The 27,086-nt window shown below is 43.3% G+C and overlaps 1 protein-coding gene across 1 annotated transcript in view; it reads left to right on the forward strand.

Moving 5' to 3' along the window:
* dnah7 (dynein, axonemal, heavy chain 7) overlaps positions 1 to 27,086 on the forward strand; it is a gene marked incomplete at both ends in the record, with an annotated part of 219,285 nt that overhangs the window by 140,184 nt on the left and 52,015 nt on the right. The window contains 2 exons of the mRNA XM_084179224.1: positions 15,235 to 15,368; positions 15,878 to 16,213. Coding sequence (XP_084035350.1) covers positions 15,235 to 15,368; positions 15,878 to 16,213 — 470 coding nt within the window. The remainder of the gene's footprint in view (positions 1 to 15,234; positions 15,369 to 15,877; positions 16,214 to 27,086) is intronic.

Raw genomic sequence — 27,086 nt, forward strand, 5'->3', positions numbered from 1 at the left:
CACACACACACACACACACACGCACACACACACACACACACACAACACACACAGAGAGGAGGGAGGAACATATGCATACTCACTCACACACACACAATAGCATATTCCCTTCACAAACTGATTTGTAACATGCCTCCGTTCTACTTTATTGTTGAAGGTTATAGATGCAGTCAAATAAACAGTATTGGCACCCTTGCACGATTCACTATTTCTTATAAAATATTGGAAAAAATATATTCAAAACTGAAATGTAGATTTTTTTCACTTAGAAGTAAAAATTCACCTGAAATAAATTGCAGGTCCCTACAGAGGACTATATTGTAAAATGCAACAGTATTTGATAATATCTGTAATTAGAATAATTCTGCCCTTTTTTAATACAATGAAATACAACAAAAAACGTTTTGTGAATAAGTAACAGCTGTAGATGACAACTATGTTTGTAATTTATGATCACTGTACTGGATTTGAGCAATTACACAAAAGCATGTACACACATGGCTAAGATAACCAATGTAGGCAATTGCGTTTGAAGGAAACTAGCATTCGAGCTCCATAGGGGTTGAACTTGTAAGACTTCATTTCAAAGCGAGGCCTCGCTTACACATCTACCTCCTTAGAACGACAACACCTTTTGCAGCACAAGACTTCTGCACAGACTCTGTTCTTCCCCAAGTGTGACTGTACAGTACGTGGGTTTCTATCCATAGCCGAGCAGCACATCTGCCTGAGGCAGGTGTAAGCTTCTTCTAATGAGCCTTCCCTGCTCATTCACGCTTCCCAGAACTCACTGGCATGCAGATGCGCAATCTCGTGCTGTCTTTGCTAAGTGAAGTGAAAATGATACAATGCAGAATTATAGGGGAGTGTGGGTATACCTTTCTCCCTCCTCGTGTAGTCTTTGGAAACCTTATCTGCTCCATACAAAATGGCTAAGCATCGTAGCGTTGTAACATATTCAGACTTTTGGAATGGAGTTTTAAACATCAAATATGGTACTACTCTTTGAACAAAACTGCACACAAGATCCACCCTACGGATTAATTGCAGTGCTTTTCATACAGACTTTCAGACTGCTGCTGCGAGAGTATCATATCTCTCTCAAAGAGGGAAGGGAGTGAAGATTACAGCGAGTTACGCACTGAAGTTTCAGGGTCACAGCACTTGAGCAAAGATACATTTACCCCCCAACACACATCAGCCAATCACTCAATATTGTCCCATTTAACGTAGCACCCCATGCAACACCAATACAAGCGAGTGAGTGTGAGTCCTCGGGCAGGCCCCCAGAAAAGCAATTTTCAGAAAAGGCACATTAAAGTGAATTGCATTATGGAGAAAAAAAGGCATTACCGAGGATCACATTTCGAGCATCTATTTGCAGGGCCACCTGCCTGTTTTTTATAGGCCACCATTAAATAGACTCAGCTCATTTTTACGAGCACTTTTTTTTCTGACTCTCATGATAGGCTCTCATTCTTCCCATCGAGCCATATTTGAAACACAATACCTCCAATCGGAGCAGGCCCAGGGCCGGCACCAGAATTAATCAGTTCAATGGGCCTTTGATTTCCATAGGCGGACAAGTTTTTTCACGAGACCTCATATGTGTGCACGCGCTGGCACGTTCATAGTTTTTTGGGAGTGGTATAGTAAAGACCATAGGCAGCTCGTGAGTTTCAAGTTGGGGAAGCTAACAATTTATCCTACAATTACTACCGATCTGCGTGCCAGTTATGATTATTTTTATAAAAGGCACATTTTTGTGGAACAGTTTCATTTCAATAATAACGTTTTCATTTCTCAAAATTATTGTCACATGGTTAATCATAAAAATCTGAAGTAAAACAATACAAATCTAAAAGTTAAAATTAAACCAAGGAGAGAGCACCAGCCTCTGCCATATGGACACATGGATACACTGTGATCCATTGGTGGCTAAAGAAATGAGCGCATATAACTCATAGATAGCCTATAGGCCAATGTAGCAGTAACCATATAACTTCATCGTCAACTAAGTAAAATACATAGGCCTAAAGCTGACAATTAAAAACAGTAGAAAATATTTCACATTCATCTCTTAACTCCGCCTGTCTGTCTCCCTTTTGTTCTGTCTTGACTTGAGCTATTGCTAGTGAAGTACAACATTGTATCAAATCATCAACTGGGTCGGCCTGAAGCTGTCGCTAGCAAACTTGCAACATTGTATCAACTAGCCTATATCAACTAGCCTATTCCGGGCCCTCAGAGTTTTATGTGTCAGTGAGCTCGGGACAAACAGCAGTTTTTTAAATGACATGTTCACTGGATATATGGAATTATCAGATCACGATGTTTTGCTCTTTCACGTCAAGGCTTGGTGATTATCGATGTTGGAAAGATTTTGAACAAAACTTGTCTCTCAAAAGTGTAGCAGGTTGTGAACTCCGCAAACAACATTCCAGTCTGAGAATGAGAACGGTAAATCTCTGTAATTAATACATGCATTCAAATAAATTAATGTAACCAAATGACAGGGAATTAACGGTATATTTACTAGGCATACTGGTGACATATGTAATGGGGAATTGATAAAAAATAAACAACCAAAGGGCAAACGATTCACACAATGAAACAATGAATGAGCAAGAATTGGCGGGAGACAGCTGAGCACATTCTGGAGAGCTGAGTGCATTCATTCTGGAGAGAGACATGCCATATCTTTGCCACACACCCCTCCCCTTCTTCTTGTTGCAACATTTGAAATGATCCTCAAGACACATTTTCTTCACACCTATTTTAGGTGCTTATCACTGACAGCCACAACTCAGTCAGCTAGACCTATTGCCACGCGCACTACCCAAATTGTGGGTTTCCCATATAGGCATAGGCCTACACACTTGTGATTTGAAAAAATACACAGTTATTTTGTTTTAAAGAAGCTAATGATCCTCTGCGGCTAAGTCATGCTCTCTGGTGAAGTATTTTGATGATTTTATTTAGACAGGAGTAATTATATAATTTTATTGAAGCATACATTTACTTTAGGGGAAACCAGCATCCTAACAGTGCACTGTGCACCCGCCAACTTTCCTTTCCAATTCGCATGAGGCTGAAACCAGAGATCTGTATATAATGACAAGATGCTCATGTCTCCGCCCTAACAATGGGAGTCTTTGTCCCAAAGGCGGGAAGGCAGGCGACAAGCTTAGGTGTGCATATTATGCCCATAGAAACGCATTGGGCTTATTCTGGACAGATTATGGCGAGAGTGAGCCCTCTCGCTTCGCCTCTTTCTCTCTGCTGAAACTACGAACCGTTAAAGGGTGTACAGTATATGAAACAAGGGGTCGTGGAGAAGGAAACCCTTCACCAGGCACCATAGTATAATTTTTTATTATATTTATTAATATTTGATCTCCAAAAAATAAACAATACACATTTTAAACCAACAGTTTGTAAAGTGCTTTTGAAGGTTCTGGACGTTTGGCGCTCTGGGAACCAGTCAATCAACTGCAGCATATTACTATAGCAGAGGCCATAGAAATAACTGGGAAAAGGATGGATATTTTGTATTAAATGAATAGCCCATTGCCTAATTACAGACCTGCCTATTCATTCATATAGGTATCTGATTCTAGAAATATAAATGAATCGCTATTTTGAGCATTCACATATGCGATAGGCCTATGTGATCAATGGCTTGCACTTCACATTTGCAACATTGATCATGCAATGCATGCACAGTCGGGAGCTAAATTGGTGGCCATAACCTTACCTACGTTCACGGCCGGCTCCAGGCATAAGCGACATAAGCGGTCGCTTTCGGCCCCAGGCCACTAGGGGGCCCCAGGCACATAAAAATATCTATATATTTTTTCTTAGGAACTCAGTCGGGGTCTCAACTTACTGTTGAGAGTTAAATTAGTAGAATATACAAGGTGCAAGTTAGAATTTTGGTTGTGCATCAGCAATTTTTATCTTGTTATGTCAGTCACTGACAGTCACTAAATTTTTAGATTGGTAAATTAGTCTAGCCAGCTATCTAAACTTGTAGTAATCCGAATACCCACCGGGCACACTGGGCACATATCCAGGGCCCCGGACCTCCAGGGGACCCCCATTGATTTTGTTAGTCACTCTCACTCAGATGTCATTAACATGGCATCTTAGGCAGGTAGCTTAGTGGTTAAAACTGAAAGGTCGCTGGTTCTAATCCCCGAGCGGACTAGGTGAAAAATCTGTCGATGTGCCCTTGAGCAAGGCACTTAACCCTAATTGCTCTTGTAAGTCGCTCTGGATAAGAGCGTCTGCTAATGACTAAAATGTAAATGTAAATGTAATTATTCATGTCCAAATGTGTAGAATTGCAGGAAATGACGTAGCTTTAAAACAGAAAATGGCAAAATGGTTAGAATTGCCTTGACTACTTTGTTGTATAATAATCACAGTTGAAAAAAATCATCATGAACTAATTTAGGCCTACTGGAACATGACAGCCAGCCAAAAGTAGGCTACCTCTTTTTGAACTACTTAATTGATTTATTGAAATGACCGGAGCATTTCTGTTGTCAATACTTCGACCACAATACAGTAGCCTAGTAGTAGCTACAGTAGCCTTGTAGTTGGGGAGACGAGAGCGCTCAAGTCTATTACAAGCTAGAGACAAAGTGGAGTCGCAATTCAATGGCTCAGACACGAGACGTATGTGGCAGGGTCTACAGACAATCACGGATTACAAAAGGAAAACCAGCCACGTCGCCGACACCAACGTCTCACTTCCAGACAAGCTAAACACCTTCTTTGCCCGCTTTGAGGATAACACAGTGCCACCGACGAGGCCCACTACCAAGGACTGTGGCCTCTCCTTCTCCATGGCCGATGTGATTAAGACATTTAAGCATGTTAACCCCCGCATGGCTGCCGGCCCAGACGGCATCCCTAGCCGCGTCCTCAGATCATGCGCAGACCATCTGGCTGGTGTGTTTACGGACATATTCAATCTCTCCCTTTCCCAGTCTGCTGTTCCCACATGTTTCAAAATGGCCACCATTGTTCCTGTACCCAAGAAAGCAAAGGTAACTGAACTAAATGACTATCGCCCCGTAGTACTCACCTCTGTCATCATGAAGTGCGTTGAGAGACTAGTCAAGGATCAAATCACCTCTACCTTACCTGTCACACTAGAACCACTTCAATTTGCTTACCGCCCCAGTAGATCCACAGACGATGCAATCGCCATCACACTGCACACTGCCCTATCCCATCTGGACAAGAGGAATACCTATGTAAGAATGCTATTCATTGACTATAGCTCAGCATTCAACACCGTAGTACCCTCCAAGCTCATCATTAAGCTTGAGGCCCTGGGTCTGAATCCCGCCCTGTGCAACTGGGTCCTGGACTTCCTGACGGGCCACCCCCAGGTGGTGAAGGTAGGAAAAACATCTCCACTTCGCTGATCCTCAACACTGGGGCCCCACAAGGGTGCGTGCTCAGCCCCCTCGTGTACTCCCTGTTCACCCATGACTGCGTGGCCAAGCACGCCTCCAACTCAATCATCAAGTTTGCAGATGACACAACAGTAGTAGGCTTGATTACCAACAATGACAAGACAGCCTACAGGGAGGAGGTGAGGGCTCTTGGAGTGTGGTGCCAGGAAAATAACCTCTCACTAAACGTCAACAAAACAAAGGAGATGATCGTGGACTTCAGGAAACAGCAGAGTGTGCACCCCCCTATCCACATCGACAGGACCGCAGTGGAGAAGGTGGAAAGCTTCAAGTTCCTTGGCGTACACATCACTGACAAACTGAAATGGTTCACACACGAAGACAGTGTGGTGAAGAAGGCTCAACAGAGCCTCTTCATCCTCAGGAGGCTGAAGAAATTTGGCTTGGCACCTAAAAACCTCACAAACTTTTACAGATGCACCATTGAGAGCATCCTGTCGGGCTGTATCACCGCCTGGTACGGCAACTGCACCGCCTGCAACCGCAGGGCTCTCCAGAGGGTGGTGCGGTCTGCCAAACGCATTACAGGGGGCAAACTACAAGCCCTCCAAGACACCTACAGCACCCGATGTCACAGGAAGGCCAAAAAGATCATCAAGGACATCATCCACCCGAGCCACTGCCTGTTCACCCCGCTATCATCCAGAAGGCGAGGTCAGTACAGGTGCATCAAAGCTGGGACCGAGAGAATGAAAAACAGCTTCTATCTCAAGGCCTTCAGACTGTTAAATAGCCATCACTAGCACATTAGAGACTGCTTCTGCCTATTGAAATCACTGGCCACTTTAAGAAATGGAACACTAGTCACTTTCATAATGTTTACATATCTTGCACTACTCATCTCATATGTACAGTGAGGGAAAAAATTATTTGATCCCATGCTGATTTTGTACGTTTGCCCACTGACAAAGACATGATCAGTCTATAATTTTAATGCTAGGTTTATCTGAACAGTGAGAGACAGAATAACAACAACAAAATCCAGAAAAATGCATGTCAAAAATGTTGTCAAAAATCTCAGGAGGGATTTTGTCCCTCTCCTTTTTGCAGATCTTCTCCAAGTCATTAAGGTTTCGAGGCTGACGTTTGGCAACTCGAACCTTCAGCTTCCTCCACAGATTTTCTAGGGGATTAAAGTCTGGAGACTGGCTAGGCCACTCCAGGACCTTAATGTGCTGCTTCTTGATCCACTCCTTTGTTGCCTTGGCTGTGTGTTTTGGGTCATTGTCATGCTGGATTACCCACCCACGACCCATTTTCAATGCCCTGGCTGAGGGAAGGAGGTTCTCACCCAAGATTTGACGGTACATGGCCCCGTCCATCATCCCTTTGATGCGGTGAAGTTGTCCTGTCCCCTTAGCAGAAAACCCCCCCAAAAGCATCATGTTTCCACCTCAATTTTTGACGGTGGGGATGGTGTTCTTGGGGTCATAGGCAGCATTCCTCCTCCTCCAAACAGTTGAGTTGATGCCAAAGAGCTCCATTTTGGTCTCATCTGACCACAACACTTTCACCCAGAACTCGTCTGAATCATTCAGATGTTCATTGGCAAACTTCAGACGGCCCTGTATATGTGCTTTCTTGAGCAGGGGGACCTTGCGGGCGCTGCAGGATTTCAGTCCTTCACGGCGTAGTGTGTTACCAATTGTTTTCTTGGTGACTATGGTCCCAGCTGCCTTGAGATCATTGACAAGATCCTCTCGTGTAGTTCCGGGCTGATTCCTCACCGTTCTCATGATCATTGCAACTCCACGAGGTGAGATTTTGCATGGAGCCCCATGCCGAGGGAGATTGACAGTTCTTTTGTGTTTCTTCCATTTGCGAATAATCGCACCAACTGTTGTCACCTTCTCACCAAGCTGCTTGGCGATGGTCTTGTAGCCCATTCCAGTCTTGTGTAGGTCTACAATCTTGTCCCTGACATCCTTGGAGAGCTCTTTGATCTTGGCCATGGTGGAGAGTTTGGAATCTGATTGATTGATTGCTTCTGTGGACAGGTGTTTTTTATACAGGTAACAAGGTGAGATTAGGAGCAGCTAGTGCTCCTAATCTCAGCTTGTTACCTGTATAAAAGACACCTGGGAGCCAGAAATCTGTCTGATTGAGAGGGTGTCAAATACTTATTAATTTATAACATTTTTGAAATGCATTTTTCCGGATTTCTTTGTTGTTATTCTGTCTCTCACTGTTCAAATAAGCCTACCATTAAAATTATAGACTGATCATTTCTTTGTCAGTGGGCAAACGTACAAAATCAGCATGGGATCAAATACTTTTTTCCCTCACTGTATATACTGTATTTTATTATATAATATTATACTGTATCTTAGTCCATGCCGCTCTGTCATTGCTTGTCCATTTATGTATTCTTAAATTCCATTCCTTACTAGATTTCTTTGTATTGGGTATATGGTGTGAAATTGTTAGATATTACTTGTTAGATATTACTGCACTGTCAGAGCTAGAAGGACAAGCATTTCGCTACACCCGCAAGAACATCTGCTAAACACGTGTATGTGACAAATAAAATGTGATTTCATTTGAGGTTTGCCCGGTCCAACAATCAGGAGAATGGCACATTTGATTTCCATGTCTAGCTAGCTATCAAGACTAGTATGTGCTTTGTTAACTTTATTAGAAGTAGCTTATGTTTTGAGAGGTGGACAATGTGCGCAGGAGATCGAGGACAAGATCCTGGAGGTGCTGTCTTCATCGGAGGGCAACATCCTCCTGTGGGCTGCCAACTCTCTCTCGCTCTCTCTCTCTCTCTCTCTCTCTCTCTCTCTCTCTCTCTCTCTCTCGCTCTCTCTCTCTCGCTCCCTCGCTCTCTCTTTCTCTCTCTCTCTCTCTCTCGCTCCCTCGCTCTCTCTCTGGCTTGAATAATAGTCCAAGGAGTTTTCTAGGCAGAGACCATGGCGTGTTTTCTAAAATGAGACTATGGCAGCTAGCATTCAGACCTTATGACTGTACATTCCCAGTCAGTAGCCTTTTGGATGTATGGGTAGGCTACTCCCCTGGATAGGCATTGAGTTGGACATATAACAGGTTATTTGTTGAATGAACATCCCCTGATCAATCCATTCCTATGTTTTTTTTATTTTACAAAGTACTGTGTTATTATTATGATATTACAGCTGTTATGATCGGCACATTTCAGTGATGAATAGGCCTTGTCATCTATTTATTGTCATGCAAAAGACTGCCGGTCTCATGGTAATTTTCCTTTAATGAACGTAAATACGTTGTCATCTATTTATCACTCTATCGACATGGACATCTGTAAATTATCCTAAACATTGTGACATCTAATTTGTCCACTGGGCTATTGTGTCAGAAATTTTTTTTGCAAAATAATTTCATAGGATAGCTACATGATCTAAAATATTGAACATGTGCACAATGTTTGCAGTGGCAGTTCACTCAGTGGTTCCCCTAGTGATGCACATAAAAAAGTAATGTTAGGGGTGAAATTGGTGGTTGTTCAGTTGTTTTGTAACAGTTGTTTGCCCCGTTAAAACATTTAATATACACCTTTTAAGCCAGGCCATAGGAACTCCGGGGAGCGGGAGGGGATTTGAAAATGGCAGCGCCGGGATTTATACAGGCTTTGATGGTCTTTACCACTAGCTGAGCAGGCCTTAGCATCGATAGAAATGTAATTAGAGGCCTGGAGAAGTGCACTCATTTATTAGAGCGGGGAGTAGATACCAGATATTGGCTTTTAACCTCTATGATAGTAGGCCCTAAGGACTGGGTGTGTGGGTTGAGATGTGCTCAATTCCCTCACTCTCACTTGTGATAGGGGAAAAAGGCTATTGCTGTAGCTTTTTAAAAAGGCTATTACTGTAGCTTTTAAGGTGAACGTTACCACTGTGTGATTGGATAGTAGCGAAGTGTGAACCATTAAAAGAGCACACGTAAAGAAGATATTTCTCTCACACTTTTACATTTTAGTCATTTTGCAGATGCTCTTATCCAGAGGAGCAATTAGGGTTAAGTGCCTTGCTCAAGGGCACATCAGCAGATTTTTTCATCTTGTCGGCTCGGGGATTCAAACCAGTGACCTTTTGGTTACTGGCCCACTGCTCTTTTTTTTTTTTTTTTTTTTTATATATATATATATATATAGATATATATATATATTATTATTTATTTTTTTATTTTTTTGGGGGGGGGGGAATGGATCAGCTTAATATTGCTGTAAAGAATACTCGGACAGAGTGGTAAGATCCAATCGCAGAATTGCGATGCTTTATTAGAGTACAGACAAGGGAATAGCTTAATCGTGGTCGGGCGGGCTGTGGTCAAAACCGGGCCAGGCATAGACAGGCAGAGGTACCAAGGGAGCGGGCGTAGTCGTAGTCGAGGGCACAGGCACAGGGTCAGAGTACGGTAATCACTGAGATAGACAAGCAGAGGGTTAAGCAATATGGGGAGTCAAACAACAAGGCACTGGTCGGATACACGGGTAATCAAAAACAACAAACTCTCTCTCTCTCTCGGAACAAAACGCTTAGCAAGTCACAATGGAACAATACCTCGCACCGACTGAACTTCTGAGCACACCTTATATCCTACCCTAATTACGGACAGGTGTGCTCAGAACTCAGGTGAACCAGATCAAGTCTGATGACTCCCCCTCTCTGTAGATCGGGGAAGTGTCAGACTCTGTCTAGACCCAGCCAACCCCCGATCCCTTACAGTATCCCCCTCCCCAGGGCCGGCTCCTGACGGCCCTCTACCTCTACCGGGTGGTCTTCCTCTGGGTCGGGGTCCGGGATGATCTGGGTGTTCAGCGTGGAAAGTGGCCTTGAGAGCGGGGCCTAGTATGTCCTTAGCAAGGACCCAGGACCGTTCCTCCGGTCCATATCCCTCCCAGTCCACGAGATATTCGATGCCCCCTCGTCTCCGTCTTGACTCCAGTATCTCGTGGACTGTATAGGTGGTGTCCTGTTCATCCTCCAAAGGTGGTGTAGTAGGTTGTTGAGCGATTGGTGGGTACATCGGGCTATAATGGACAGGTTTCAACAGGGAGACGTGGAACGTAGGGTTTATCCTGTAGTGTCGAGGGAGTAACAGACGGTAGGTGACAGGGTTAATACGTCTCTGTACCTTGAAGGGACCAATGTACCTGGGTTGGAGCTTCTTGCAGCTCCGTCGGAACCGCAGGTCTCGGGTAGACAGCCACACTCGCTGCCCGGGTTGATAAGTGGGAGTAGGTCTCCGGCGTCGGTCGGCGTAGGTCTTTTGCTGTTGTGAGGCTTGACTGAGATGTTGATGGGCCGTCTCCCAGACCTGCGCACTCCGACGGAACCACTCGTCCACCGCCGGTACCATCCCTGATGCGGTATCCCACGGGAACAGGGGTGGTTGATACCCTAGAACACACTGGAAGGGCGTTAGGCGTAGGGAGGTGTGAATGAGGGAGTTCTGAGCATACTCTACCCAAGGAAGGAATCGGCTCCACTCTTGCGGCTATCGTGAACATTATTGCCGTAGATATTTCCCAATTTCCTGGTTGAGTCGTTCTGTCTGCCCATTGGCCTGGGGATGATATCCGGAGGTTAGGCTAACCGAGATGCCCAAGCGTTCGCAGAAGGCCTTCCATACCCGGGATACAAACTGGGGTCCCCGGTCGGAAACAATATCCTCCGGGACACCAAACTGCCGGAACACCTGGGTAAACATAGTCTCAGCCATCTGAGTGGCGTTAGGCAAACGGTTCATGGGTACCAACCGGCACATCTTGGAGAAACGATCGATGACCACGAGAATTACAGTATGGCCCTCTGATTCTGGTAGGTCGGTAACAAAGTCCATTGCAATGTGCGACCAGGGTCGTTGAGGAGTTGGCAATGGCATCAGCTTACCCTCCGGTAGTGCACGAGGTACCTTGGACTGAGCACATACTGGACAGGATAAGACATAGTATTTTCGGCTGATGAGTCGTGTAGTTCGAGTGATTCCGGGATGACCAGATCCCAGCGACGTGTGGCACCATTCCATCAGTTGAGGTCGAAGCGGAGCTGGTACAAACACCTTCGACACCGGGGTTTCTGGAGGAGCTGGTTCCGCTTGTAGGCTCTCCTGAATCTTGTCATCGATAGCCCACCTCACAGGACCAGCACGGCAACTCATGGGGAGGATAGGTTCTGGTTCCACCGGTCTTTCAGCGCGCTCGAACCGTCGGGAAAGCGCGTCCGCCTTACAATTCTTGGACCCGGGAATATAAGAGACAGTGAATTGGAAACGGGTGAAGAATAAAGACCACCTTGCCTGTCGGGAGTTCAGTCGCTTAGCACTGTGAAGATACTCCAGATTGCGGTGGTCCGTGAGCACTTGGAACGAATGAGCTGCTCCCTCCAGCCAATGTCTCCACTCCTCCAGTGCTAACTTCACCGCCAGTAATTCACGATTTCCCACGTCGTAGTTCTGCTCGGCCGGATTCAGCTTCTTCGAAAAAAAAGCACAGGGTCGTGATTTGGGCGGCTCACCTTGGCGCTGGGATAGCACAGCTCAAACTCCAACCTCCGAGGCGTCCACCTCCACGATGAACGGCAAGGTAGGATCCGGCTGACATAAAATGGGAGCGGTGGTAAATCGTTGTTTCAATGTCTCAAAAGCCCGCACTGCCCCCTCCGTCCATTTCAGACCACGACCCTTGTAGCTGGTCATCGCCGACAGGGGAGCTGCGGTTGTGCTGAAATTACGCACGAACCGTCTATAGTAATTGGCAAACCCTAAGAATCTCTGGAGCTCTTTCACCGTCTGGGGTTGAGGCCAGTCTCGTACAGCTTGCACCTTGGATTCATCCAGTTTTACCCCGTCGGGAGTGAGTATGGCCCCAAGGAAGGAAAGCGTCGTGACATGGAATTCACTCTTTTCGGCCTTCACGAACAGAGAGTGTTGTCGGATTTGGTCCAGAACCTGTCGTACATGGGACACATGTTCACTCAGAGAGTTAGAGTAGATTAGGATGTCATCAATGTACACTATGACAAAGCGATCAATCAAGTCCCTGAAAATGTCATTCATGAACGCCTGGAACACAGAGGGCGCGTTAGTAAGTCCATAGGGCATGACACAATATTCATAATGTCCGCGATGGGTGATGAAGGCGGTCTTCCATTCATCCCCTTCTCTAATGCGCACCAGATTGTACGCACTCCTGAGGTCCAGTTTACTGTAGATGGAGGCCTGCCCCACCTGCTCGAGGGCTGCTGGAATCAAAGGAAGGGGGTAACGATTTTTAATGGTAATATCGTTCAAACCTCGATAGTCTATACAAGGACGCAGTCCGCCATCCTTTTTCCTAACAAAGAAAAAACTGGATGCGGCGGGAGACGTAGATGGGCGAATGGCCCCTTGCTGTAGTGCCTCATCAATATACTTGCTCATTGATTCTCGTTCCGGCTGTGACAAAGGGTAGATTCGTCCGCGAGGAGGTGTAGCCCCGGATAGCAGATCAATTGCACAATCCCAGGCCCGATGCGGTGGTAACACGGTAGCCCTCTCCTTGGAGAACACCTGCGCGTAATCCTGGTACTCTGTAGGCACAACAGTAGACACCGCACCCTTCGCATCCTCCACAGTAGACGTTTTGCAAGGTAAAATGAGGCACTCTGCCCTACATACCTCACTCCAGGTCGTGATATCGCCAGATTTCCAGGAGATGACCGGATCATGGGTAACGAGCCAGGGGTGGCCGAGGACTAGCGGCTCCCGTGGAGCGGAGATGACGAACAGAATGATGTTCTCATGGTGCAGGGAGCCCACTTGTAATTTGATTTCCTCGGTACGGTGCGTAATGAACCCAGTGCCCATGGGCTCACCGTCTAGCGCGTTGACTCGCAGGGGAGGTTGAATTGGGATAAGTTAAACTCCCAACTCCTCAGCAAGACCCATATCCAGAAAGCTGGCAGCCGCTCCGGAATCAATAAGTCCTTCCAACCTGCGCACTTTCTCTCCGACAGATAAGGTGACTGGCACATACATTTGTTTAGATGTAATGTTCAAAACTGGAGTCTCACTCACCGGTTTGGCAGTTCCGAGGCGATATCCTGGGGTACGGTTTGGTCGTACCGGACATTGACGAACGAAATGACCCGACTGACCACAATACAGGCATAGTCCGTCTTGCCGACGTTGTTGTCTCACCGACCCTTGTAGAGGTGACCGTTCCAGTTGCATAGGTTCCTCCTCAGATTCTCTCCTCCGCTCTGTTGATTGCTGAGGACCAGTGGTCGAGGGCTCCCGGACTGTGGATACCTTGTGTTGCACTATCAGATTATCAATAGAGATGGCTATTTTGATAAACTCATGTAGCGCAGTGATATCTCCTCGACAAGCCAAATCAGTCTGTACGTCTTTGCGCAGCCTTCTTCGGAAAACGGTGAGCAAAGCCGTCTCGCTCCATCCGCTACCAGCTGCTATAGTACGGAACTCTAAAGCGTAGTCGGCTACGGTGCGACGGCCCTGCTGAAGTTCGCATAGTTGGTCTCCCACACTACGCCCAGATACTGGGTGGTCGAACACCTCCTGGAACAGTCTCTTGAACTGAACTTCCACATTCAACTCGGGAACCTCAGCTGCCCAAAGTGCAGTAGCCCAATCCAGTGCTCTTCCCGTTAGCAGAGAAATCATGAAATCCACCCTGCTACGGTCATCGGGAAACATCGTACGATTATACGACATATACAGGGACGTCTGGAGTAGAAACCCCTGACATTTGCCAGGTTCCCCGTCGTACCTTGTCGGTAGAGAAATCGGAGGTGTAGGACGAGGACTGACCGTGCTCGGGGTGGTGCCCTCAGCCGCACCAGCGTTGAGTAGCTGCAGGAGTTCATCCATCCGTTTCTCCGGTATCTCCCATCGCCTCTGTAATTACGCTGGATCCATGGTGGAGGCGAGGTATTCTGTAAAGAATACTCGGACAGAGTGGTAAGATCCAATCGCAGAATTGCGATGCTTTATTAGAGTACAGACAAGGGAATAGCTTAATCGTGGTCGGGCGGGCTGTGGTCAAAACCGGGCCAGGCATAGACAGGCAGAGGTACCAAGGGAGCGGGCGTAGTCGTAGTCGAGGGCACAGGCACAGGGTCAGAGTACGGTAATCACTGAGATAGACAAGCAGAGGGTTAAGCAATACGGGGAGTCAAACAACAAGGCACTGGTCGGATACACGGGTAATCAAAAACAACAAACTCTCTCTCTCGGAACAAAACGCTTAGCAAGTCACAATGGAACAATACCTCGCACCGACTGATCTTCTGAGCACACCTTATATCCTACCCTAATTACGGACAGGTGTGCTCATAACTCAGGTGAACCAGATCGAGTCTGATGACTCCCCCTCTCTGTAGATCGGGGAAGTGTCAGACTCTGTCTAGACCCAGCCAACCCCCGATCCCTTACAATTGCAGATAGATTTTATCTTCTATCAATGTAATTGTCTGCATCACTTCCAATCCCCCATATTTTTTATTTTTATATATATACTCCCCTTTATTACTTTTCAACCCCACCATCCTTTCCCAACTTGGAGTAAATTAGTGAACAACAATGCCCAGGCCTCTACTTCCGGTCTATACTTACTACCTACACCTTGGCCCACTGCTCTTAACTGCTAGGCTACCTGCCTCCCCACCACACACACTACTGTAAACTCTATAGTGGATGTTTGTCGTTTGTGAATGCTGATGTATTGTGGTTGTTTGCCCTGTACTGTATGTGTGTACTGTAGGTGACCCTACTGAACTTCATGATCACCCCCGAGGGCATGCAGGACCAGCTGCTGGGCATCGTGGTGGCCAGGGAGAGGCCTGACCTGGAGGAGGAGAAACAGGCCCTCATATTGCAGGGGGCTGAGAACAAGAGGTAATGGCTTCGAGCAGTGGTGTCAAACTCATTCCATTGAGGTCTGCTTGTTTTAGTTTTTTCCTTTCAATTAAGACCTAGACAACCAGGTGAGGGGAGTTCCTTACTAATCTGTGATCTTTATTCATCAATCAAGTACAAGGGAGGAGCAAAAACCCGCAGACACTCGGGCCTCCGTGGATTGAGTTTGACACGTGTCTTAGAGAGAGAGAGCACATGTAAAGCCAGTTAATTTTTTTATTTTTTAAATCTGTGTTGCCAAAGGTGAATATGTCATAGGCTATGTCACATGATCATCAGTGACGTTTGATTTAAGCAATACCAATCAAAATATTTTTTTAAAACTCATTGGACTTATTTTAACTCACATATAAAATAAAAAATAAAAGGAAATCATGGTCAACAAATGGAGGAGTTCCAATCATTCAGTCTGTTCAAACAAAGATACAGGTAGCACAGTAGACTCTGGTACTAATCACATCAGTGACCTTTCCACCCCCTCCCCCCAGGCAGCTGCAGGAGATCGAGGACAAGATCCTGGAAGTGCTGTCCTCTTCGGAGGGCAACATCCTGGAGGACGAGACGGCCGTCAAGATCCTCTCCTCGTCCAAGGTTTTGGCCAACGAGATCTCGGAGAAGCAGGCCATCGCCGAGGTGACGGAGGTGAAGATTGACGAGACGCGCATGGGTTACACTCCCATCGCTGTGCACTCTGCCATCCTCTTCTTCTCCATCGCAGACTTGGCCAACATCGAGCCCATGTACCAGTACTCGCTCACCTGGTTCATCAACCTCTTCATCGCTTCCATCGACAACTCGGACAAGAGTGACATCCTGGACCAGAGGTAGCTAACTAATTAGCAAATTGTGATGAAAATATTTTGGGCGGAATACAATTATTGAAGATAGTGTGTTTTTGATTTACACACAGCATCAGCATGTCATGGATGCTGAAAGTTAGGAAGTGGAAGTGTTCCATTGAAGTCAGTTGACATTGTTAAACATTGTTTAGCATAGGAAAAATAACCTTGAATGTCGGTGCATTCATTTACCCTGCGGGAAAATGGCCCCAAAGAGTGGTGAAAAATATAAAAATAAAGTAAAAACTAGATTAAGTACTCAATCAAGTGAGTGAGCTCCCCACCCCCTCCTATCCTTACAGTAACCAATTGGTTGTCTGTGGGTTGTCACAGACGAAGACATTGCTGGTACATATCTGTAGCTTGTTGACATATTACTGTCCGGCCTGGCAGTGTGTTTGTCTGACAGCCTTTAAAAGTTGTGAATACTGCTTGCCAACACTGAATCCAAAATGGACACCTAGTGCACTGACAGACGCATCAAAACACACTAGCTCGAAGCAGACTGCAGAACAGGCTACAGTCCTAGCAGCCCTAATCAACAGGTATGTTTGATTGAATTCAGTGGCATCACTCAGAGAGATTTAAGGGCCACTTCATAAGACAAATACAGTGATGGCAGATAACTGTCAATGCAGCATGTAGCCTGACTAATAAATGACTTGTTGCATGTCTGCTGTCAGAGTTTGCACTCCATAATTTGTATGGGCAATGTTTTAGCTCATGCCAAATGATGGGTTTTTGGTACCCACTTTGAATGATTGACAAAGCATTGACTAAGCTATATCATTGGCTACTGTTAAACCCATCGAATATGTTTTTATTTGAGTAGGGACGGATACAAGTAGGCTACATTGAGATATTGTAACGAACTGTCAGAAGTGTTGCACCATAGCAGACCTGGGCAGAACATAGTTGTATTTTGTAGTTTATTTAAAAATACCAACTTCTCAAATACTGGAGGTAGTCGACTATAAAGAATCAACTATTGGCAACAATTTTCTTTGATATTCAAATACAGGTCTCAGAAAAACAAATAATATCTGAAAGTATTTGAATATATGCAAGTTATTTGAAAACAAAAAAATATATTTATCTGATGGCTGCCAAATATTTGATGAAGAACCAAAAACTACAACAGTTAGTTGAATTAGTCTAAATATATTATCATAAGCACATGGTTTGGAGGGCTCTTGGATATGAATCTTAATATAGCCTAGCTAGAAGTAAATACACGAGGGACATGAATAACCTCAACATTAGAGTAGACCACTTTTGCAGCTTTGAAATGACTAACACGTACATTTTATAATGAGTGAGACATAAGGTAATACAGTAACACTTCACGTAAAGTCCCTATACATGTGTAGTAACTTTGATTATTACAATAGCAACGTTGTTGTTACATAGCACTTTGGAAATCACTTTATAATTACATAATAATGGAGTTATTGCATAAATGGATTAAGGGACAGTGACTATTCCTCCTGTGTACAGTAGTTGCAAAAACTCTCCGCTCATTGCTATGCAATTAAAATGCAATTACCGAAGTATTATGTAACAACATGCTAATAAAATGTTGCTCCAAAAGTATTTACAGTTTTATTACACAGGCACAATAACAGTTTAATGTTGTGTTACTGAGAAGGCTAACAGTAACAAAATATTGCTACTATGTGTCAAAAGAAAACTACATATCCCAAAACTGCCTTCTTGAATCAACTACAGCCAAGGTAGGTGTAAAATCATGTTAGTGTGTATTCTGAGTAAACTATCCCTTTAAAGATGGTATAGTGTTTGAAACAAGAGCACTTAGCCTTAGATGGACAAAGCGGTTCAAAGTAGTTTTTGCTATGCATCCAATTTATCACGTTTCAGGAGAAGACCTAGATGCAGACAGTGTTGAAGTAACAAAAGTGTATTACAAAAACAGGGGGCAGGCAAACAACAGGTCAAGGGCAGGCAGAGGTCAGTAATCCAGATCAGAGTCCAAAAGGTACAGAACAGCAGGCAGTCTCAAGGTTAGGGCAGGGAGATGTCAATAATCCAGGGTGGTGTGACATGGTACAGAACGGCAGGCAGGCTCAGGGTCAGGGCAGGCAGAGGTCAATAATCCAGGGTGGTGTGACATGGTACAGAACGGCAGGCAGGCTCAGGGTCAGGGCAGGCAGAGGTCAATAATCCAGGGTGGTGTGACATGGTACAGAACGGCAGGCAGGCTCAGGGTCAGGGCAGGCAGAGGTCAATAATCCAGGGTGGTGTGACATGGTACAGAACGGCAGGCAGGCTCAGGGTCAGGGCAGGCAGAGGTCAGTAATCCAGGGTGGTGTGACATGGTACAGATCGGCAGGCAGGCTCAGGGTCAGGGCAGGCAAACTAGAAAACAGGAACTTGAGAAAGACAGGAGCAAGGGGGAAACCACTGGTAGGCTTGATGAAACAAAACAAACTGGCAACAGACAAACAGAGAACACAGTTATAAATACACTGGGGATAATTGGGAAGATGGCTGACACCTGGAGGGGGGTGGAGACAATCACAAAGACAGGTGAAACAGATCAGGGTGTGACACAACTTACTGTTTGCAATGTTTGCAAATGGCTTTGAATTACTCATTAATTGCAGCTTTCGACCTTTTCAGTGGCATGTTGAAAGAGTCATACAGTAGTTGAGCGTCACAACTTATTTATACTTATCTGTTGAAAATATCATTGGTTAATTGGTTTGACTTGATGATGTACACTTGGGGCAACAGACATTCAGGAGAATGAACATTTACAGAATGCTCAGATTTTTTAAAATTGTGTAGATCAAATATGACTGTCAGATAGATTGTAATAGTAGGATATTGTGTGTGCTCTATTTATCCTATGTGTATCTTCAGCATGCAGTTCCAGACACAGCCCTACCTAGGGCTGTGGCGGTCAGGAAATCTATCTTGTCAGCCGGTTATTGTCATGCAAAATACTGCCGGTCTCACGGTAATTGACCGTTAATTAACATAAATAGGTTTAGCATCCTAGGCCTCCAAGCATACAAGCTGCAAACAAGCCGCTGATGCACGACTTTGGAACATCTACATTGAAAAAAGTCTTAATAAATCAATTGAATATACACCATCACAATAAATCCATTATTTATTTTAGGCAGGTCTAAATAAACATTCTAGAGTATGAAAAAAATGTGTTTCAGAAGAACAGAATATGAGTTGTCCTACTGTACAGTTGAAGTCGGAAGTTTACATACACCTTAGCCAAATACATTTAAACTCAGTTTTTCACAATTCCTGACATTTAATCCTAGTAAAAATGCCCTGTTTTAGGTCAGCTAGGATCACCACTTTATTTTAAGAATGTGAAATGTCAGAATAATAGTAGAGAGAGTGATTTATTTCTGCTTTTATTTCATTCCCAGTGAGTCAGAAGTGTACATACACTCAATTAGTATTTTGTAGCATTGCCTTTAAATTGTTTAACTTGGGATGGTGTTCTTCGGCTTGCAAGCGTCCCCCTTTTTCCTCCAAACATAACAATTGTCATTATGGCCGAACAGTTCTATTTTTGTTTTATCAGACCAGAGGACATTTCTCAAAAAAGTATGATCTTTGTCCCCATGTGCAGTTGCAAACCTTAGTCTGTCTTTTTTATGGCAGTTTTGGAGTAGTGGCTTTTTCCTTGTTGAGCGGCCTTTCAGGTTATATCGATATAGGACTTGTTTTACTGTGGATATAGATACTTTTGTACCGGTTTCCTCCAGCATCTTCACAAGGTCCTTTGCTGTTGTTCTGGGATTGATTTGCGCTTTTCACACCAAAGTGCATTCATCTCTAGGATACACAACGTGTCTCCTTCCTGAGTGTAATGACGGCTGCGTGGTACCATGGTTTTTATACTTGTGCACTATTGTTTGTACAGATGAACGTGGTACCTTCAGGCATTTGGAAATTGCTCCCAAGGATGAACCAGACTTGTGGAGGTCTACAATTTTTTTTCTGAGGTCTATTCTGATTTCTTTTGATTTTCCCATAATGTCAAACAAAGAGGCACTGAGTTTGAAGGTAGGCCTTAAAATACATCCACAGGTACACCTCCAATTGACTCAAAGTATGTAAATTAGCCTATCAGAAGCTTCTAAAGCCATGACATAATTTTCTGGAATATTCCAAGCTGTTTAAAGGCACAGTCAACTTAGCGTATGTAAACTTCTGACCCCCTGGAATTGTGATACAGTTAATTATTAGTGAAATAATCTGTCTGTAAACAATTGTTGGAAAAATTACTACAGTATTGGAGACATGAACACTGCTGATATGCTTGTATGCTCGTGTACCTGGAACCAGTCGATGGTGCAGCAGTTGATAAAGCCGGGGAACTAGCAATGCTATTATTGTGAAGTGGAAATGTCTAGGAGCAAAAACAGTACAGTGAGGGAAAAAAATATTTGATCCCCTGCTGATTTTGTACGTTTTGCCCACTGACAAAGAAATTATCAGTCTATAATTTTAATGGTAGGTTTATTTGAACAGTGAGAGACAGAATAACAACAAAAAAATCCAGAAAAATGCATGTCAAAAATGTTATAAATTGATTTGCATTTTAATGAGGGAAATAATTATTTGACCCCTTTGCAAAACATGACTTAGTACTTGGTGGCAAAACCCTTGTTGGCAATCACAGAGGTCAGACGTTTCTTGTAGTTGGCCACCAGGTTTGCACACATCTCAGGAGGGATTTTGTCCCACTCCTCTTTGCAGATCTTAAGGTTTCGAGGCTGACGTATGTCAACTCGAACTTTCAGCTCCCTCCACAGATTTTCTATGGGATTACGGTCTGGAGACTGGCTAGGCCACTCCAGGACCTTAATGTGCTTCTTCTTGAGCCACTCCTTTGTTGCCTTGGCCGTGTGTTTTGGATCATTGTCATGCTGGAATACCCATCCACGACCCATTTTCAATGCATTTGGATGATCCAGAAGAGGATTGGGAGAATGTCATATGGTCGGATGAAACCAAAATGGAACTTTTTGGTAAAAACTCAACTCGTCGTGTTTGGAGGACAAAGAATACTGAGTTGCATCCAAAGAACACCATACCTACTGTGAAGCATGGGGGTGGAAACATCATGCTTTGGGGCTGTTTTTCTGCAAAGGGACCAGGACGACTGATCCGTGTAAAGGATAGAATGAATGGGGCCATGTATCATGAGATTTTGAGTGAAAACCTCCTTCCATCAGCAAGGGCATTGAAGATGAAACATGGCTGGGTCTTTCAGCATGACAATGATCCCAAACACACCGCCCGGGCAACGAAGGAGTGGCTTCGTAAGAAGCATTTCAAGGTCCTGGAGTGGCCTAGCCAGGCTCCAGATCTCAACCCCATAGAAAATCTTTGGAGGGAGTTGAAAGTCTGTGTTGCAATACAAACCTTAGAATGTCTTAGAAATCAAAACATATATGGTCTGCATGATGCGACTACAGGCTATTGATGTTTTGAGAAAGTCGCAAAAAATGCTTGCGCTCTGTTCCTTGCCTCAGGCTGCACAGTTGTTCTCTCATCAAGTGATCATATTTTCACCCATCAAACTATTCTCAATTTAATATTGTCTTTACTAATATGTAAAATTAGTTTTGATTTAGAATGGCCCATTATCAAATGGGCAGGAACAGTGGCAGGGGAAAAAAGACATGTCATCTGCATGCACTCGAATAGCGAATGGAAGCTAGGCACTTTCCCGCCGGTCCGTTTTTCAATGATGCCAGGTAGGCTCCTTCGGATTTATAGTGGAGCGTGTGCTTAATATGAGTAGCTGAGAAATATATATAAGAACACTTATTTCACTCCAGGAATCAACCACTGTTTGAGGAGCATGCCCTCGTTGCACGACAGGTGATATTCCGCCCAAAGTCTGTATGCTATGGGCTCTACAACCCTGTTCCTGTAGCTACCCAGTGCTTAATTTGGGAAACCAAGTGAAATCTGTTCGGAATATTGATAGTAATATGTTTTTGCCAACAAAACATATTTCAATAAACTGTTGACAGCCCCTCTGCACGCTCGAGAAAGGAATAAAGGAGAGAGAGGAGGAGATGGAAACGCATGGTGGTGAGATATTCTGTATAGCTAAAGGTAATACTGTATGTCACCCAATTAATTATGAAAATATGAACAATTCCCTATTACTAGGCTATTCAAAATCAAATACAAATTCACTATAATTGTAGGCTAACTGTAAGCTGCCCTGCACAATCAATGAACCAACAGCATTGCCTAGAGCTATACGTTCTCTCCCAGACTCATGGATATACATTTTGGAGCGTAGCATAAGGTAACCAGTCCTCCATTATGCATAATAATACAGTTCACACTCAAAGGTGATTACTTGAATTTGTTTAATTTTGGAGTATAGGCTTGACCAATTATGTACCAAAGACATTTTAAATCAGTTTTGTTTTATGTTTTTCTGCCATGCATAATATGAGGTAGGCTCTGTATTGTATAACGGTACAACGGCACAATCATAATTTTAAATCAGGTATTTTTCGGTATTGGGCTAATAATATGTATATGATGGTTTTAAATTAATCATCACCTTCGAAAGTGCTGGCCATTTTGTTGTGTTACATGCTGACTAGAACGGGCAAGCATGTGCGTGCGCCATCGCACGCATGTTGATTTTGTCCATCCACAGCAGACGCGATCAGGACACACATGTTGAAATATCAAAACGTACTCTGAACCAACTATATTCATTTGGGGACAGGTCAAAAAACATAACATTCATGAACATTTAGCTAGCTAGCTTGCTGTTGCTAGCTAATTTGTCCTGGGATATAAGCATTGGGTTGTTATTTTACCTGAAATGCACAAGGTCCTTTTTTTCCTGGATCTTTGTAGAATTTTGACCCATTTTGAGTCATACAAAATCATGTGTTCTCTACTCCGACAATTCATCCACAGATAAAAGGGGAAGCCTAGTTTGCTTCTAGTGATATCTCCTCCTTCAGTCTTCTTCTTCTTCTTCTTCTTCTTCTTCTTCTGCTTCTGCTTCTGCTTCTGCTTCTGCTTCTGCTTCTTCTTCTGTGAACTTTATATGGCGGTTGGCAACCAACTTTAAGGTGCATTACCACCACCAACTGGACTGGAGTTGAATAACGTATGTGTACATTTATTTTGCAAAGCTTGCACATGTAATGCAAGTGTTAGGCTTTGAAACAACATCTCAATGACCATGTTTTACACTCAGTAACGTCTGAGGTGAGTTTTAAAAGCACAATACTGTTTTTATGGTAAGTGTTTGATGTGATTTTTGATTGCATTTGCATTGGTGTCAGAGTGGTTAGTGACAAAAGAGCCATGAGAACCAGGCCATTAGGACCCGATGGTCGATAGCAAGTTGTGTACTACCAAGGCATGTCCAGAGTGCACAAAAGGAGATTACCGTGACTCAACATGTGGATTTTACTGCCTTCATGACTCATGACTGCCAGTGTGGTGGTTACCACAACAGCCTTAGCCCTGCCATTAGTTGAAGACAGCCAATCCAATAGTTTCAGAAAAGTAGTCACTTCCTGAGATCTGTATTCAAATATATATTTTAAAGAGGTTTTTTGTCAGATCTGTATTCAAATAGTTTTGAAAAGTAGTCATTTTTTGGGATCTGTATTCAAATAGTTGTAGTCACCTCCAAAGTAACTAGTACTGGAAACAATAGAAAACTATGAAAAATCTGGGAAACCAGGCCTGATATTCATTGCTGATTTTTGAAAGGCCTTTGATAAAGTACGACTAGAATTTATATATAAATGCCTGGACTATTTACATTTTTGGAGAATCTCTTATATGTATCATAACCCCAGGTGTAAAATACTAAATAATGGCTACTTCTCAGAAAGTATTAAACTATCAAGAGGAGTAAAACAAGGTTGTCCACTATCAGCATATTTATTTATTATGGGCATTAAAATGTTAGCTATTAAAATCAGATCCAACAATAATATCAAGGGGCTATAAATTCAGGGCTTGCAAACAAAGGTGTCATTGTACGCTGACGACTCATGTTTTCTTTTAAATCCGCAATCTAGATCTCTGCACAGCCTCATAGAGGATCTAGATAATTTCTGTAACCTCTCTGGATTACAACCGAACAATGATAAGTGTACCAGATTACGTTTTGGATTGCTAAAAAATACAACTTTTACATTACCGTGTAGTTTACCAATAAAATGGTCTGACGGTGAAGTGGACGTACTCTGTATTCATATCCTGGGATAAATAAATTATCTCACTACACTACAGTTTAATAGAAAGTTAGCAAAAATAGATAAGATCTTGCTACCATGGAAAGGTAAATACTTGTCTATTTGTGAAAAAATCACCCTGATTCTTTAGTCATATCCTAGTTTGCCCTGCCTACACCTAACAATTAGTTTTTTTCATTATATGAGCAAAACATATTCCACTTTATTTGGACGGCAAGCCAGACAAAATTAAACGGGCCTATTTATATAATGAATATGAATTTGGGGGGGATAACATTTTTAAATATTAAAGCTTCAGTCATACAAAAGTTATACTTAAATCCAAACTGGTTCTCCAGTAGATTAGTAAGAATGGCTCACCCCTTCTTCAAAAATGGCCTTTTTACCTTTATCCAGATTACAACCTCTCTTTTTCGGTTATTTGAAAATGAAATAATCTCCAAAATATTGTTATTTTTAAAACAAGCCATAGAAAGCTGGTTGCAATTTCAATTTTATCCACCAGAAAAGAAAGAACAAATATTACAACAAATATTATGGTTAAACTCAAATATACAAATTTATTTAAAAAAAAAAACGTTTTAAAAAATGTTATCATCTTTGTTAATGATATCAAACATAGGACAGGTGGAGTTATGTCAGACAAACAACAAAAATATATGGAAATGTCTGTTCTGTCCAAAATTACAACCAACTGATTGCAACATTACCTTCGGGAGAAGGTAAGGAACTTTTCTGCATTAAAGACCAAAATTGGTTTAATTTTTTTTTGAATGTTATGTATATGGGGGATACAACAATCCCAGCTCTGCAGATTTGGCTGCGAAGAGAAAGAATCATTAGATCACTTGTTTAAGTACCGCCCATATGTAGCTTGTTTTGGTCACAGTGTCACGTTGTATAATGATTAGAAGACAGGCGCAGGAATACGTGTATATATATCACTGTATATATATATATATATATATATATATATATATACAGTGAGGGAAAAAAGTTTTTGATCCCCTGCTGATTTTGTACGTTTGCCCACTGACAAAGACATGATCAGTCTATAATTTTAATGGTAGGTTTATTTGAACAGTGAGAAACAGAATAACAACAAAAAAATCCAGAAAAACGCATGTCAAAAATGTTATAAATTGATTTGCCTTTTAATGAGGGAAATAAGTATTTGGAAAGTATTCAGACCCCTTGACCTTATCCACATTTTGTGACGTTACAGCCTTATTCTAAAATTGATTAAATTGTGTTTTTTCTCTCATCTATCTACACACAATACCACATAATGACAAAGCAAAAACAGGTTGTTAGACATTTTAGCAAAAAATTATGATAAAAACAACTGAAATATCACATTTACATAAGTATTCAGACCCTTTACTCAGTACTTTGTTGAAGCACATTTGGCAGCGGTTACAGCTTTGAGTCTTCTTTGATTTGATGCTACAAGCTTGGCACACGTGTATTTGGGGAGTTTCTCCAATTCTTCTCTGCAGATCCTCTCAAGATCTGTCAGGTTGGCTGGGGAGCGTCGCTGCACAGCTATTTTCAGGTCTCTCCAGAGATGTTAGATCAGGTTCATGTCCGGGCTCTGGCTGGGCCACTCAATGACATTCAGAGACTTGTCCTGAAGCCACTCCTACGTTGTCTTGGCTGTGTGCTTAGGGTCGTTGTCCTGTTTGAAGGTGAACCTTTGCCCCAGTCTGAGGTCCTGAGCACTCTGGAGCAGGTTGTCATCAAGGATCTCTCTGTACTTTGCTTTGTTCATCTTTCCCTCAATCCTGATTAGTCTCCCAGTTCCTGCCGCTGACAAACATCCCCACAGCAAAATGTTGCCACTACCATGCTTCACTGTAGAGTTCAGTCATGGTTTCATCAGACTAGAGAATCTTGTTTCTCATGGTCTGAGAGTCTTTAACTCCAAGCGGGCTGTCAAGTGCCTTTTACTGAGGAGTGGCTTCCGTCTGGCCACTGTACCATAAAGGCCTGATTAGTGGAGTGCTGCAGAGATTGTTGTCCTTCTGGAAGTTTTTCCCATCTCCACAGAGGAACTCTGGAGCTCTGTCAGATTGACCATCGGTTTCTTGGTCACCTCCTTAACCAAGGCCCTTCTCCCACGATTGCTCAGTTTGGCCGGGTGGCCAGCTCTAGGAAGACTTGGTGGTTCCAAACTTATTTCATTTAAGAATGATGGAGGCAACTGTGTTCTTGGGGACCTTCAATGCTGCAGTAATGTTTTGGTACCCTTCCCCAGATCTGTGCCTCGACGCAATCCTTTCTCGGAGCTCTACGGACAATTCCTTCGACCTCATGGCTTGGTTTTTGCTCTGACATGCACTGTCAATTGTGCGACCTTATATAGACAGGTGTGTGCCTTTCCAAATCATGTCCAGTCAATTGAATGTACCACAGGAGGACTCCAATCAAGTTGTATAAATGTCTTAAGGATCATCAATGGAAACAGGATGCACCTGATATCAATTTCGAATCTCATAGCAAAGGGTCTGAATACTTATGTAAATAAGGTATTTTTTTTTTTTTTAAAATTATACATTTGCTAAAATTTCTAAAAACCTATTTTCGCTTTGTCATTATGGGGT

Source organism: Coregonus lavaretus (genome assembly GCF_964263955.1).
Source record: "Coregonus lavaretus genome assembly, chromosome: 16".
NCBI classification, from domain to species: Eukaryota; Metazoa; Chordata; class Actinopteri; order Salmoniformes; family Salmonidae; genus Coregonus; species Coregonus lavaretus.